Raw genomic sequence first — 15,596 nt, forward strand, 5'->3', positions numbered from 1 at the left:
CACTTATTTTCCTGTCATTTTGTGACATGTTTAGAAAATCTTTTGCTTGCGCTGTTTATTCGTTGTGAGTATTTTATCTTTTATTTTGGGCAAACCGAGAGTCTGCTTTTAGGTTTTGATAATACTGCTAGAAAAAACAAGAGGAAAAAAGAATAATGCATCCTTCTGTGATATCGCCAAGCCTACAGGAGGTTCCTTGCAGTAAGCCATCAAGAATCAGAAAAGGAGAAAATCAAACAGTTCATCAAGAATACATGGAAACACACTAAGAATTCAGCCCTACTCCAATACTATTGCAACGACTCCAGGAATGGATTTGGGCTCTTAATAAGAGAAATGTTTTATCATCCTCGTAACTCATGTGTTTAGGGTTGCTGAGCAGACATTTAAAGCTTAGCTTTGGGGGGAACTGAAATATTATAACTGCTGTTTGGTTTACTGGTGGTTTTTCTACATCAAAAATGGTTTTGCAGGGACTGGAAAGGATGTGTTGTCTATTCCAGAGGACTGAGAGTTCAGCAAAGGTTGTGTTTATATTGCAAATTTTATGCATATATGTTGAGCAGCAGATTGCTGAAACAGGCCTGGAGGATATTATTTCAGTACCCCATGCCATGCTGTATCTATAGGGATCCTATTGCATCCAGTACAGAGCAACAACCTGATTGTGCTGCAGGTGCACAGGAAGCATAACAGTGCTCTTAAATATGCTGGACAACAGTCTGTGTAGCTTTCCCTTTTATAATCTGACAGATTTCACCTAGAACATGCAACAGAAAGTGCTACAGAATTAGTCTCACCATATTTCTCCAGCTTCTCTGTAGAAGGTTGAGACCCAAAGGAGTTTTATTTTTCTCTATTATGCATCTTCCTGTACTCTTATTCCCCAAACCTCTTTTTTACTTCCTTAAGAGGTCTGACACTGCTACAAATATGCTCTCAGTCTTGCTGACTATCCATTTTTCAAATGAAAAATCCACTGGAATTTGCCTCTTTTTCCCCCCAGAAGCAGAAGTAACTTCTCTTAAGCTTTAACTGCTCACATCCAAGAACCAGAGAACATGGAAGAAAAGAGAGGGAGGTAGGGAGGTCCATTGTAATGGTTTAGATTAAATGGCCTTCCAAGGGCTTTCTTTTCCAGTTCTTCCTCTTTTCCTTGAAAGCAATGAGGTGACCCTTGCCCAGGACAGCAAATGTTGCCCTGTGTTCAGTATTAATTGCTAGCACGTGTGATTATTTTTTTTTAAATAGTTATACGCAACTATACCTCCTGCTTTCACGGGGTTTCTATGAATATATCCCAGAGCCCTCCTTTACTCATTTAACCACATCTTCCCCCCTGCCCCCAGTCAGCACTGTGGATTGGATGAGAAGCAAAGGCGATTTGACACAGATGGGAGGAAAGATGTTCCATGTGCCTAAGGGATTGGTACAGATGGTCAGTTTAATCTTTGTTCATCATCGTAACACACGGGCCTACAGAGCTCAGACTCTAGAGCGAGCACCTGGAGCGTGACGTTTGGAAGTCAGGGTGTCACAAAGCTGTTAGAGCCTTTAAGTGCTTGGCCACATCTTCACTTCTCTTCTGGGGGTTAGAAGCAGGAGCAAAGTTTGGGTGTCAGGAAAAAGAAATGTATAGAATAAATAAGGAGAGTGCAAGCTATATGCTCTGCAGTCAGGTAAAAACAAACAAAAAAAAGAGGGGCAATTGCACCTGCAGCTGGGGTAAAAGCACAGTACTTTCCTCCCAGTAGGTAATATTGAGCATAGGGGCTGTAGGGATTACCAGATATAAGTGATCTTGCTCACTTGGAACATACTGCCAATGATAATTTAAATTCCTGGAAATTTAAAGTGAACTATTTTAGTTAGTATCTTTCAGATCACCCAAGGATGAAGCCCAATCTACCTCACACAGGAAAAAGACTGCCCTCTCTTCATACGTCATGGCGATCTCCTGCTGTAGAAACTCCCTGCTCTCTTCACTAGTTGAGGGTCTGCCCCGTAGATATCGTTTGTATACAGTAGTACGATAGTGAACAGTTCTGCCAAGAAACTGTCTTCTTTCTGTTAACCATGGTGATTTTCCTCAAGCACATTAATGCTACTTATATTAAGATGACACCCAAACTGCCTGAACGTTGAATGGATAAAGAGCTTTGGCGCTTGCTCACATCCCAGCCCATTTTGAATATTGATTCTCCTGCGGGAATGGTGCTTAAGATCGTTAACTGATAAAAGTAACTTCAGTACCATTTAACATGATGGGTCTCAAGAGTAAAAAGAGCTTTGCTTGTGATAAGCTTGAGTAACATGGGAAGGCCACGTCAGAAAAGTCACCGTGTGAAGTTCTCTGCCTGTAGGTGGGCTCAACAGCCAGCCTGGGGGAGCCCTGCGGCTGGCCTGCTGACCGTCCCCTGGAAAGCCAGCTGTACAGCAGGGGAGCAGGCCCCCAGCTGGGGGGACAGCAGTTCCTAAACAAGGAGAGGAGGTTAGCAGTGAAGAATATTATGAAAGGTATTTCACTGTCACAGCTGGGGAAGAAAGAAGTACAAAGATAGCAGGAAGGGCTGTCATAGCACAGCAGATGTAGGAAAACAGGCAAGATGGAGTTAACCAAAGCAGCAAATAATGAAAGGATCAACATGCTTTAATAACATGAGCAAGGCAGCTGAGGGACAGCTCCCCGCAGAGACCTGCGTTGCATGCAGAGGCAGCAGGGAGAGTAAAAGCTCTTGGATTGTGATTAAAGTCTTATTTGTGCCAGAAACACCTACTTTTTCCACTCTTCACTTAATTCTATAATTTGACTGCATTATCCTTTGTACGCTTGCTCACTCACACACATGCTTAATCTCTCAGCTTTCCTATCCTGAAACATCACTGTGACAGCCCAGGCTCAGACACCACTAGTTACCTTCAGGTACTTAAACAACCAGTTCAGGCACAGCATCATGCAACAAAGACTAACAGATCCATGGACAAGGACAGTACTGGTGACATCTGAGGTGAAGAATGTAAAATTAATCAATTGGGCTGGGTTTTGTGCTCTTTATGGGGTGGTTTCAGAATGGAAGCCTGTGTTGGAGCCTTCAGAGAAACACCTGAGGCGTGGCCGTCCGTATGACAGAGGCACTAAAATACATTTGCCAGAAAGCTAACACTGAAATTTGCAAACTTACAGGGGAATATTTGAGTACTGCAGCTCCCAGGATAGGTAGCAGTTTCAATAAGAATTGAAGGTGTGCATCAGCTTCTGCTAATGTTACAGACTTATTTATCTTTAATTATCTTCTGTGTCTCAGCATTAATGGGTTTTCTGCACACACCAAAAGTTTGAAATACTTACATCAGCCGTGGAAGACATTCACCTAAGGCACAAGACCTCAGAATAGTTACATGCCTAGTTAATGACAGCTTCCAGATTTTGTGCCAAGGCTAAATCATTAGTAATGTCACAAAGGAAGTTGGTAGTGCAAGGTAAACTTGTCTTGGCTGTGCCAAATAATGGATCAGCTTCTGCCACCCTTCCCGGGCTCCCTGCTATTCTCACCGTTGCTCTTTTCTCAGTGAAAGCTGTTGCTGCAGTATGGGCCGTGTGGTGCACCTGTCTTTTCTGCAGCTATTCAGTGCATACAGAATGGTACAGCTTTTGCCAACTGTCAGGATTAATGAATGAGTAGCATCAGAAGCCCAAGGTTAAAACCCTGCATTTCAAGCTGATGCATAGGTCCCAGGCAAGGGACAGCACCACATACTCAGATGAGATCTGTGATTCCAGCAATGCAGGATGGAGTTTGCATGCCTCTGACGTTATTTTTTCTGTTTCTGCAGGATGGATGACATCCAGCTGTGCAAAGACATTATGAACCTTAAGAAAGAGCTGCAGAGTTTGGTAGCAATCCCAGGTAAGGGCTGTTTCCAGCTCAATTTTAGGATAATGCTTGGGTGATGCAGGGGTGGGGCTGGTGTCAGAAGCATGCCTCTGCTACTAACACAATCAGAAATGTCCCCACAAGGTTGAGTTTCATGTCTCCTGTCTTCATATATTCCCTCCAGTCCTTATTTTTTATTCCCATTTTACTTCCTTCCCCTCTTTAATCTTCCAGTCTCTGAATTTCTTTTCATGCTATACTTCACTGCTCCCTTGACAGCAAACCTGCAACTATCACTCAGACAAGGTGCATATTCCCTCCCTCTTACACCCCCTTGGGAATATCAAGGGAGCCAACTGGCACAGAGATTGTCAAGTAAAGACAGAATGCTGAGATACCTGAGATAAAAGTGAAAATGGAGAAGGATTTAAAACCATCATGGTGAATAAGATTGTTATTTCCTAGATACACCAATTCATTGTCACAGCTGCAGTTACAGCTACCTTTCAGAAGAAAGCCTTCCGCAAAAAGCAAGAGATAAAAGGTGTGCTTTGCGTTTTGCCTTTAATTTGCTGCAAATTCACTGCTCTAAGGAGAGACAGTTGTGTGTGTGTTTGCAATTCTTAAATCTAAACTCTAGCTGAAATCAATGAGGAATTTTGCTTTACTACAGCTTTGCTGTTTTAGATCATTCATAACAGCCCTACTCCATCCATTCAAGAAAAATTAGAAACAGATCCTGCAAAACACTCAGTACCTCAGTAGGCTACCTACATTAGATATTATTATTTGGCTCTAGCACCTTTCACAGATAAGTTGCTACAGCCCAGCTACTCAGGACAGGTTTTGATGCTCCTTCTGTTATCCTTATTTTTCCTCCCATATTTTGTTGTGCAACTTTGAAAACCTTTCTCCCCAGAAAGAACAGAGCAGGTCACTCATGAAATAGAGAAGTTTACATTTGTCTCACAGATAGGGTTAATCAGTTTTTTGTTTTTGTTTTCTAACCTTTTCAAAATTGTTTTCTAACCTTTTCAAAATTATTTTCTAGTCCATTTCTTAAGCAGAGATCAGACAGCAGTTTCTCCTTAGCACTCCGCAAATCTCAGCAAAACTTCAGAATTTGAGTATACACAGTTCCAGCAGCACCACCTTTTGGCAGACACAGTAAGATTACTTTTACCTTAACAAAGGCATCACTGGCACTCACACCCAACTGAGTGCTTATGTGCCTAACATAGAAAAACACTTCACAGAAATGGCTTCATTCATAACATCCAGATCAGTATTCGCCAGCTGATGAGCAGATCCCTACTCTTTGGTTTCAGTGGACATGGATTGCAGTCATCATGGGATCAGGCTTTTAGAACACAGCATCTAGAGTACTACACCACAATTTAATGTGTATACATTTATCATTTGGCAGTCAGTTTCCTGAAGAATGGGATGGGAGATTCAGGAAGAGGATTAAAAAAAAAAAAAAAAAAAAGCAAAAGTTAGCTCCTACTATCAGTAGCAGGCAGAGAAAATCCCACATTCCATAACCTTAAGAGGCAAAGCAAAGCTAAATGTTTTTAAGTATTCCCCGCTGCAGATTCAGCATTACTCACAACCATGAACACTTTCCATAGGTAAAAATACAGGTCTTAATATCTTTGTAGAATTCAACCACATTCCTGCATTGTTTATAAAACACAGAAAATACTTCTGACAAAGCAAAGCAGCCTGATATTATAAATCATTTACTCTGCAACTAACAGACCATAATCTGAAATTCTCAAGGAATACAACTTCTAGACTGAGACTTACAGAATTCCAATGTCTCAAATATTACACTTAAGGTGCTTTTGTCTCAGTTACTAAGGAGTGGATTTACTGCAGAAATTCCCAGTAGGAAGTACGAAACCCATGATCCAGAATTAATCTGTAATAAGCAATCATTTTCAAATGTCCGATTTATTTAGCTGTTTCAAGTTATTGAACGTATAAGTTCAACCAGCAGACACAACAAATGCTGCTCAGATGCATCAGACTGCAGGAGCTTGCCCTTCTCAAAATTCTTATATTAGTTTTATGGTTCCCTAAATGCAGTTCTAATCCTTAGAACCAAAATCTTTGATTTAATGCAAAGTGTCCTCTCAACTAATCAAAATTTTAAACTTACTGAGGAAACGTGGGCTGGGATTTGCCTCTGGCTTTCTCATCTCTGCCCTTCTTACTAGGTTTGAAGATGTCTGTCTTAACTACACGTGGCTTTATAACCTTAAACTACAGTTGTGTAATCCCTAGTATTTATGATGATTTTAGCTTGTGACAGTCCCATGTTTCGTGTCACAAAAATCATTGTTTATAGACAACCTAGTCATGAGACCGTCTAATTAACACGTTCATATTAATTACTCAGACTTTTGAAGCACAAAAACACCTTCGTTCATTTTTCCACATTATACAATTCATTGATGCTATTACTTCAGGATTTGCAGCTCACCTGCCTTAACAGGCTTGAAAAACTGTTGCAGCCAACAGCCAGAGCTGTTATAAAACAGAAAAAAAGGGTTTCTTTTGGCATGGTCTCATTTTCTGCACAGACAAGGGGATTTTGTACTGTGGATTTTTTTTTAATGATTTAACTTTTTTAAATACCAAAATGCTTTCAAAAAGTTAGGAAAGCAAAGTAGTGTCTTGTAGAGTAACTTAATATTAAAAATAATCTTGACAAACCCCTCAGATTAGACAGGAGAAAACAAGTAGAAGAGAAAAGAGAAAGCAGCCAGAATTTGCTGGATTTTGGTGACTCAGGTCTGCAAAACCACTGACTTGCATCAGCAAATCATTCTTAGACATCTGCAGTTTCTCCTGTCCAGCTCCCTGGAATCTGAAGTCTTTTTTTTTCTTTTATTTTCCCTCCCCTGTTTTTGACCAGAAAAAGAAAAAACAAAGATGGAGAAACAAAGAGAAGATGAACTGATTCAGAAGATCCATAGACTGGTACAAAAAAGAGATTTTCTTGTAGATGATGCAGAGGTAGAGAGATTACGGTAAGAACTAAAAGCAACCAAATTTATGCCCAGCATTTCATGAGTCTTAATTCTACGCTGGAGCAACTGCCAACATTTACATTAATGGGAGAGAATTGAATCTTTGAAGACAAGTTACAAGTCTCTACCTGGTTCCACAGAAATATATAAAACTACATTATTGCACTCCTGTTGCTCTTTACCCCGTAAATAGCTTGGTCATCATCTAATGATGGCAGAGAGATTTGGTTTCTTTCTTTCCCAGAGGGTGACTGGGCATTTACTATTACAAAGGGAAGGATTTCTGGTGCTGCCAGAGAATCTTCTTGGCACAAGTAGAAGATGTGAAATAGAATTCTACAAGGGGCATATTTGTAGACATATAGAATCTTTTTTTTTTTTTTTTTTAATAAAAATGAATACTTTAGTCATTTATTATCACTATTCTGTCTATGCCATTGTCTGGAAAGATGAGAATGGAATTGCTACAGGTCTACCTAACCTGACGTATAAGTTCAGAATCTCAATATTTTAGCTCAGATTTGCATAACAAAAAACCTGTGGTTTCCTAGACAGCTGATTTCCAGCTGTTGCACTGAAATCCAATGCTGTGGAAATAGGGTTTTGTCTATTACTTGACATCTTTTTTCAACAGTAACGTTTCAAGACTCCAACAGACCATTTATCCTAAATGACAATATCTGTTCCAACGTGTTTAAATTCTAAACAGGCAAAGGACAGGAGAGAGAAGAATGTTTGCCAGAGTCTAGCAGTTGATCAAAGAGAGGCTGGCCAAAGGCAGCAGCTGACAAAAGCCTGAGCTACTAACGTAATCCAGAGCTCTCATCTGCTAGTTCAGTGTGCAAATTGCAACAGCTTCAGTGGCAGCCAGACAATACAGAAGCCTAATCATAGGCTACTGAAAATGTATAGCTGTGCACTATACAGATGTGAATACATTAGTGTCAATTTACATGTGTAGTAAAGCCTGATGCTTTTCTTTAAAACTCTTGACAAAGTCTTTTTCACTGAAGTGTTAAATCAGTATCCTTTTACTGTCCCAATTTGCTGAGAAAACATTATTTCTGTAACAGATTCTTTTTTCCCCCACCAGAGAAAAAGAGGAAGACAAGGAGATGGCTGAATTCCTACGGACCAAGTTAAAACCCTTAGACAAAGCAACACAGTCTCCTACCAGTGAGTTTCCAAACAATAATTAAGAAAAACAACAACAGGAAAAACTCCAGACAGCTGGATGAAAGAAGGGCATTTTCAAAGGCCGTGCTGGGCCAACCACTGCCAAAAGATAGGCTACAGCCACTTAGATGCCCAATTACCCCTTAACACTGAATCCAAATCACCTTTGTCCACTTTAAAATTGCTTTTTTATTTTAAATGTATGTCTGCCTTTTTCTTGCTGTCCCGGTTTGGACATCCAAGTCTGAGAGAACAAGCTTTAGCAATATTCTTGTTCTTCAGCTCTGTAGTTGGTGGGGTTCCACACAGTAAGTGCCTTTCTACAGAGGGATCTGTTATCTGACTCCGTGGCTGTGAAGAGGGGCACCTGAATTGAACAAGCTTACCCTTAAATGTCTGGATTCTTTAAACCCTAAAGGGATAAGTCATCTTGAGCAGTTTGAATCCACAGAGCAGCTTGGTTTCTACCAAACTGATATATGTATCATTGAAATAAAAGTTAAAAAGGTTCAGGAAGGGGGCAGGGAGAGGAGGGGTTTATGTCCTTTAAGCCAGAAGTACAAAGAAATAGCTTAACCAACTCTTGGTTTTAATGGTATCCTCTTTTTGAACACTGCAGGCAGCCCAGCAGAAAAGAAGGCAGAACCTCCTCCAAGCAAGCCCACCATCGCCAAGGCAGGATTGGCTATTATTAAAGATTGCTGTGGAGCCACACAGTGCAGCATCATGTAGCTCTGGGCTCTCTACCATGTTTCTCGTCTTTTCAAGTGTTTTCGTTGAAAGAAACTGTAGGGTGAAGGGATTAACAGCATCCTGCTAAACTGAATCAAGAGCAACTATGGTACAACAGTAATACACAGAATGTACAATGGCAGGTTCTTCACTGTTGCATGGATCACTCAACACGCATGCCTAAAAAAACAAAAGAAATCCATATAGTGGCTGTCCAGTGACCAGAAAAGATCTGTAATAGAGTTAACAAAAATATCCAAGTGATAAAAGTGAATGAGGATATATTTCGTCAAGTAATGTGTTAAAAAAAAAAAAAAAAAAAAAGCAGCAATTTTAAGAGGTCATCACTTCAAGAATTTTTTGTACACTCCCCCCCGACAAACAGCACTCAACCATTTGCTGGAATATTCTATTTTGGCTACTTTTCAAAATGAAAGGCACAAATAGTAATGCTCTATGTAGTGCAACTGATAGCTGAAGCAATTATAGGATAACTGATGTTGCATACAAACAAAATATTTATCAAGCTAGTGGGATGTTTAAATACTTTGCTGTTGAGTATCACTTCACTTCCTAAACACTGAATATCAGTGACAAGGACACTACAAGTAGATACAGGTTTTAATACGATATGATTTCTGAATTACTCAAGTCAAACGTTGCTTGCACCAGAAAAAATAAATATCTGGTAAAGTTCTGGCAGGCACAGATACAGTAATCTGCAAATGAATGATTAGTCCAAAGCTCTATCATTTATCTCACAGATCTCCACCTCACATGGAGTCAGAGGGGTGATCACTACAAGTTCTGTTCACTATTAAAAGTTACATGCAGTATGAGATCACCTACCAGTGGTAGGTTACTGGGAGAAGAGTTAAAGACATGGACACAAACAAAAATTAACTAATAGTGCTTAAAAACAACTATTAACCACATCTCTAATAACCGTGAGAAATGTAAGCTATTGAGCATTGGAAGACATGAGCTACTCAAGACAAATTGACTACAAGACAAACAAAAATGGAGAAGTAGGTATCTGTGGCAAGTATACCACGTTCTACACAAAATGGATTTAAAATTAAGGGAAATCAGACTTACCTGCGTTACACCATTTAATGCATTTCTGGTCTCTATGCAGATTAAATTTTGTGGAATCTAATCTTTATATTAGCTGTCAGTAGCTGGTATGTGTGACAGTATTCCATATAAATGTATTGTGATAGGTATAAATAGTAAAATAAATGTACATGATCTATCTAATGTGAAAAGTGAAAACAATCTCAGGCTTAGAAGTAACAAACAAATAGCAAAAAGTTCCTAAAATAAAAAGGTTTTTAAGAGGAACTTCTATTTTGCAAAGCCAGCTAAGTGAAATGTGCACTTATATACAAAGGAACCACAGTTATAGGAAAGGAGATTAAAATTAACAGCAGAGCTACCCAAAAAGGACAGGCACTGATATTCTTAGAAAGTATCTTACCAAGACTCAAGGAAATAGACACTATAAAGTAAATCAGACTATTCTTGTACAAAAAAACCCACATCCCTAGTATTAGACTGGTTTATTGAAGAACGTTTGCATTTCCAGAATGTTTCAGTACTGCAGACTCACATTAGACAAGTGATTTGTCACCACCATTTCCTTAAGGTTTAAGAATCAAGGAGGAAAAAATACCAAGGTTTCCACTAAGACATGAAGCACCTGAAATACTTTGAACAAAGATGCAGAAAGAAAACATTCAAGGCTGAATAGTCATATATAGTTAGACATCCTTATGGATACACATCATATTAAGCTCTGTAGTTGTTCACATCTACTCTGGTATGGGTTGGACTCTGTGTAGCACCTGCACACATTGGGAGAACTGTGAGGGGGGACTGCCTAGCCTTTAAGAGAAAATACACAGAAGGGAAACGAATGCCCACTGACTTCTGGAGAATTCAACAGCCTCTTTCATTTGCTGGTGCCCAAATAAGATACTGATAATTCCTGATGTCTTTAAGGTACAGGTGTTTGATATTTTTAACAAAATGCAAAGGGAAGTTAGGAAAAGCAATCTGTAGTGAAGCAGCCAGCTTAAAGCCTTTGGAGGGTCAGCTGTAGCAACCAAGCACTACAAATGCCAGTAAGTGAAGGAGCGTGAAGGACTTAGTTGTTGGAAGAGCAGAGGTGACTTAGGCACATTATAGCGTTAAATGTGCTGATAGCTGGGCTAATTCCTGTGTGCCACAGCTGCCTACAGTCCCTTGGGAAAGAAAATAAGATCAAAAGAATGGAGGTTTGCATTAAAAATTGAGCTAAACGTCTCTAGGATTCAGGACGCATGACTAGGCTACAGAGCCCCCCCTCTAATTACAATGAATAGAAAACACAGCAAATATAGAAGAAACATTCATAAGCAGTTAGCATTGCTAGCCAGTGCCCCAGAGGGATTTGATCTACAGCAGTATTAATGAGAGTGAACTTTATTTCCAGAAGCTTGGCTGAAAGGTTTTCTTTATGTGCATTTATTTTGTTTTTAATTAGCAAATGCCTTAGTTCTGTTTTCACTTGTCTGCTGTGCACCAGTGGTTCCTTTGGAAGTGGAGTTAGTGATGCTGCTTAGCAATAAAGTGTTTTATTTATTTTTTAAAAGACTGAGGTCTGATTGTCAACCATGGTCAACACTGGCTTACAGCATTGTCCACCCAGGACACAGCAAAACCTTAATAGTTTACTTCAATGGCTGTAACTAAACAAATTAAGCTCTGTATTTTGAACCATGTTAAGTGCGTGAACTTCTCAGTCCTTGGGTTAAGAAGGAAAATTCAGACTGAAACAATATTTGCAAAGACGGTCTCTGTAGCTTCCATGACCCTATGAACACAGTACAGTGTGTACGCCCTCATATTTTAAATCAGTAGAAAATCTCTGACAAGGATGTTTAGGGGGCTAAATGGACCATCTGCCATCATTTCAGAGCCAACTCTCAGATGTCTGTTACTGTCTGCAAAGAGGGAGGGTGGTTGACTGAAGCACCTGGAATCTCTTCTCAAGGAAGTTCTGGCTGTTCATCCAGACAAAAAAGGCAAGACAGCAGAGACAGAAGAAAGTTTGAGGTGGATGTGACACTTCTCTGTAGTAAGCAGTGCTCTTTGTACTGATGACCAATTCTACCAGCAAATGGCTCTTGCACCTTCCCCTAGGCCTACTGACTCTCTTCAGCAAAGTTAAACGTATTTCTAAATAAACTAAGCTGCTGTGTTACATTAAGCATGTGTTTTTTCGTTATTATCGAAGTGGTTATGGGTTTATTGTGCAGCTATACTTTACCAAATGAGGATTAGTATTCTGGAGGAAAGGATTATCTAAGTTAGTGATGCTACTAAAAAAATTAGTATTTCCTCTCAGCAAAAAAATTCTCCAGGGGGACCCCCATAGAGGAAAAAAAGCAATAGCCAATCTTGTGACTCTCCTGACATTGAAACTTCACTACAGCCCAGAGCAGAAGACCATTCCTAGCCCTGCATAGGGAAGATAAAGGTCTTGACATACCCAAATATCATTCCAGGAAGACTTTTTTTTTTTTGAGTTAATATCAGGACCATTCTAATTCTGCCTGACAGAAAAATCCTGACACTGCTGACCATCTTCAGGTTCTGGATAAAAATATGGGTAAGCCAGAGTGGCTTAGCAACAGTAAGGAAATTCAGCACTGCCTGGTTTCCCTGGAGTGGAGTTTTACAGATGTTCCTCATGCTGCAGGGCTCCGAGCAGTCTCAGGGAGTAGAGTCTACGTGACCAGATAGAGGGGATGAGATGCAATTGAGTTCATCTTTGCTCATACTACCCCAAGCATCCTGCTGCAGGAGGCCAGCATGCAGTGAAATCAAAGTCTGTGTTATCAGTGTTTGTCCTGCAGATGTCCTGAAGAAGTTTTTGGGCAACTAATACCTAACAGCAGCAGTTTTACATTGCCTGAACAAAGTGTGTGGAAGATGAGTTTAGCTCTAACATAACCCTGCAGCCCAACCAAGAAATGACAGTTCAAAAATCAGCAACACACAGGAAAGTGACTGCACCATCCGGACTCTGCCTGGTTGTACCCTGGTGGCAACAGGTTACTGTCTTGTTAACTCATTAAGTGTCTTGGACAAGAAGTGCTTTCAGGAATATATCCCCCTAAAATATTTTACCTTCCCCCCCCCCCCCCAGAGACAGTTCAAATACCAGTACCAAGTGCCATTTGACTGCAGGCTGAAATGCAGGGCTGCAAAAGGTACTTGGGCATGCCTTCGTCTTTGCAGGTGGTGATCATAAGTTCCTGTGTGAGTCAGTCTTTATCACACTTCATCCTCCTACACAGGCATAAGAGTTTCACTTGCAACTAAGCAGATGGTTAAGGAGAGTGGTTTTCCCAATACTCTGTTCAGCTTGATCTCAAATCATGCCACTTCAAACTAAAACAGTGAGGTAATAGATTTCAGTGTGATGGAAAATAAGGAGTTTGAGCTCATTCTATACAAGATGTAGAATCATAACCCTGGAGACCTGCTTGCTGGCTCTGAAATGCAAGTGACAACATTGCTTTAGAGGCAGTTAATGAATAGCCAGAGTTCAACTGCTGCAAAAAGCAGGCGATTTCAGACTTCACAGTGGGTAAGAATCACAATTTCAGCTAAGAATGAACAGAGACTGAAATTTAAACTCACCAGCAAGCAGTTATCAGAAAATATTTTTTGTCACACGTTTTATTAGAGAAGAATTTGAAGAAACTGAGTTCAGATTTTTCAATAAGCATATCTAAGGAGCCTCTTCCAGTAACAACACAACCACAGACTGATTTCTAAACGCCAGTCAACAACCTAAGGAGTATCAAATTGTTCTGTGGGCTTCTACCAAAAGTTCTTCTTCAGGTAAATTGTAGAGCAGTTTAAGAATGCTCAAAACCAGCAGAGATGACTGCAGCTAATCCTAAAGCTCTCATGAGGCAATTATCTCATCCCATCCACACTGATAGAAAGAGACTTTTTTTTTTTTTTTACCAGCAGATTTCATCATGCAAAGTAGGTATTCTGGCAAAATTCCCTTTCTATAGCTTTTGAATCCAATAACTAAGAGGCTGACCTGACACTTTTGGACCCACAGCTTAGCTTATGAGTGCATGGCTCCCAAAACACTGTTCTGTAACGCCTGAGGCTTTAACATCTCCTATACCCCAGTGTCACTGAGCAAGGATGGAGGAAATCAGCACAGCATTACTGGATGTGCCATACACTAACCAGGGTAGGTGGGGTAGTATACAGCAGTTAATACATGTTCCGAAACTCAAGGTGAAGTAAGGTGAAACGAACAAGCATCAGCTCAAAGTGTCTGCAACAGCTCGTATTTGTCACCTTCTTTCTTCCTGAATTACTATGAACTTATTTCTGGCACAAGATCACAGTTCACAAATTGCATTGCTTTTGAGCTAGCAAAGGCAGTTCTACAGTCTCCTGAAGAAGCATGCAAGGTTAGGTTAGAGTCACTCCAAAAACCCTGCCTGGTACTAATATATTTTAAAGGAAGCTTTTTTGAAGGCTTGTTGCCTGTGGACTGTCCAGCTCAAAGGATTAGAGTTCATTTCCAAAAGGACCTCATTTCAACACCTAGGTCCTAATGAGCAAGACAAGCACCCTAGAATTGCTATCATTTGTCTAAGGACTAAGCAGTCCCTAATAACACAAAATATAAGTACCAGAAGCACAAAACAGCTGCTTTTATACTCGGTCCATACTACACAACCCGTAAGAGTAAAAAGCCCTGTGGTACAAGAAGATCTCACTCAACTTTTCAGGAAGCAAACTACCTTAATGAGGGTAAGGATCTTCTGTATTTGCTCTCTTGCTATTCTTTTTTAGAGATGTTACCAATGCTTTCAACAAAGTCCTGGATATCCTGCAAGTCCTGCAGTATATGGATCCTGCAATATAAAGGCAATAAGCTTAGGAAAACTTCCTGAAAATTTTATGTCCCTCTCCCAATCCATTTCTGATTATTTCATAGCAACTTGGTGAGAGCATCCTGGAAATTCGCACATAGTTGTCCTATCCCACTCTTGCATTCTCATCTCTGCACTTTAAAAAGTAACAGAATATATAAGAAATTCCATATGAATTGTTTCTGTGTAACTTGTTTTTTGTTTTTTTTTTTTTCCCCCCCTGAATTTCCTTCACACATTAGATGTTTATATCTTACTCTTCAGGTAAGTTACTTACCTGCAATCCAGTAAGGCACTAGGTCTCACTGCATAATCATCTCTTTATCCCAAGTGTGTTGGCAACAACCTTCTGTCCTCCACTGAGACTCCTATCCTAATGCTTGAGCTTAAATTTAGGGGATCTTCAAATACACAATCTGATGCAATCTGTACTTCAACCAACTGTCCCTCTAAGTACAACCAGCATTGTCATGGTCTTGTCATTGTCAGGCTGCTTCTGTCAGGCTTGTGACTGCTTGAAGACAAACTGCACAAATGCTCGGGGAAAATAAATGCAACATTGTTAGTGGCAATTAACCAACAGAAAAACAATCTTTTCCTTAGATGAGTATTCTAGACAGCAGGGAGCGAAGAATATAGCAGGACTAGTAGAACATCTAAAAAAAGGCTTTAAGTGTTTTTGTTATAGAAGCATTTCTTACCCTACAAAAGAGTGCTCAGAAATAATATCTTGAAGTGGCATCTTACCAATGAAGTGGCAACTTCCCTTGAAGTTTATTATTAAGTGGCATTTATTAAGTGGCATTCTCTATTTA

General features: G+C 40.0%; 1 protein-coding gene across 1 annotated transcript in view; it reads left to right on the forward strand.

Annotated features, from left to right (window-relative positions):
- BMERB1 (bMERB domain containing 1) overlaps nucleotides 1-12,074 on the forward strand; it is a 51,452-nt gene extending 39,378 nt beyond the window's left edge. Inside the window, exons 3-6 of the mRNA XM_068699853.1 lie at nucleotides 3,835-3,908; nucleotides 6,799-6,913; nucleotides 8,007-8,089; nucleotides 8,709-12,074. Of these exons, the coding sequence (XP_068555954.1) occupies nucleotides 3,835-3,908; nucleotides 6,799-6,913; nucleotides 8,007-8,089; nucleotides 8,709-8,821 (385 nt within the window). The 3' untranslated portion in view covers nucleotides 8,822-12,074. The remainder of the gene's footprint in view (nucleotides 1-3,834; nucleotides 3,909-6,798; nucleotides 6,914-8,006; nucleotides 8,090-8,708) is intronic.
- The last annotated feature ends 3,522 nt before the right edge of the window (nucleotides 12,075-15,596 follow it).

Source organism: Anas acuta, chromosome 15 (assembly GCF_963932015.1).
Source record: "Anas acuta chromosome 15, bAnaAcu1.1, whole genome shotgun sequence".
Classification (NCBI taxonomy): domain Eukaryota; kingdom Metazoa; phylum Chordata; class Aves; order Anseriformes; family Anatidae; genus Anas; species Anas acuta.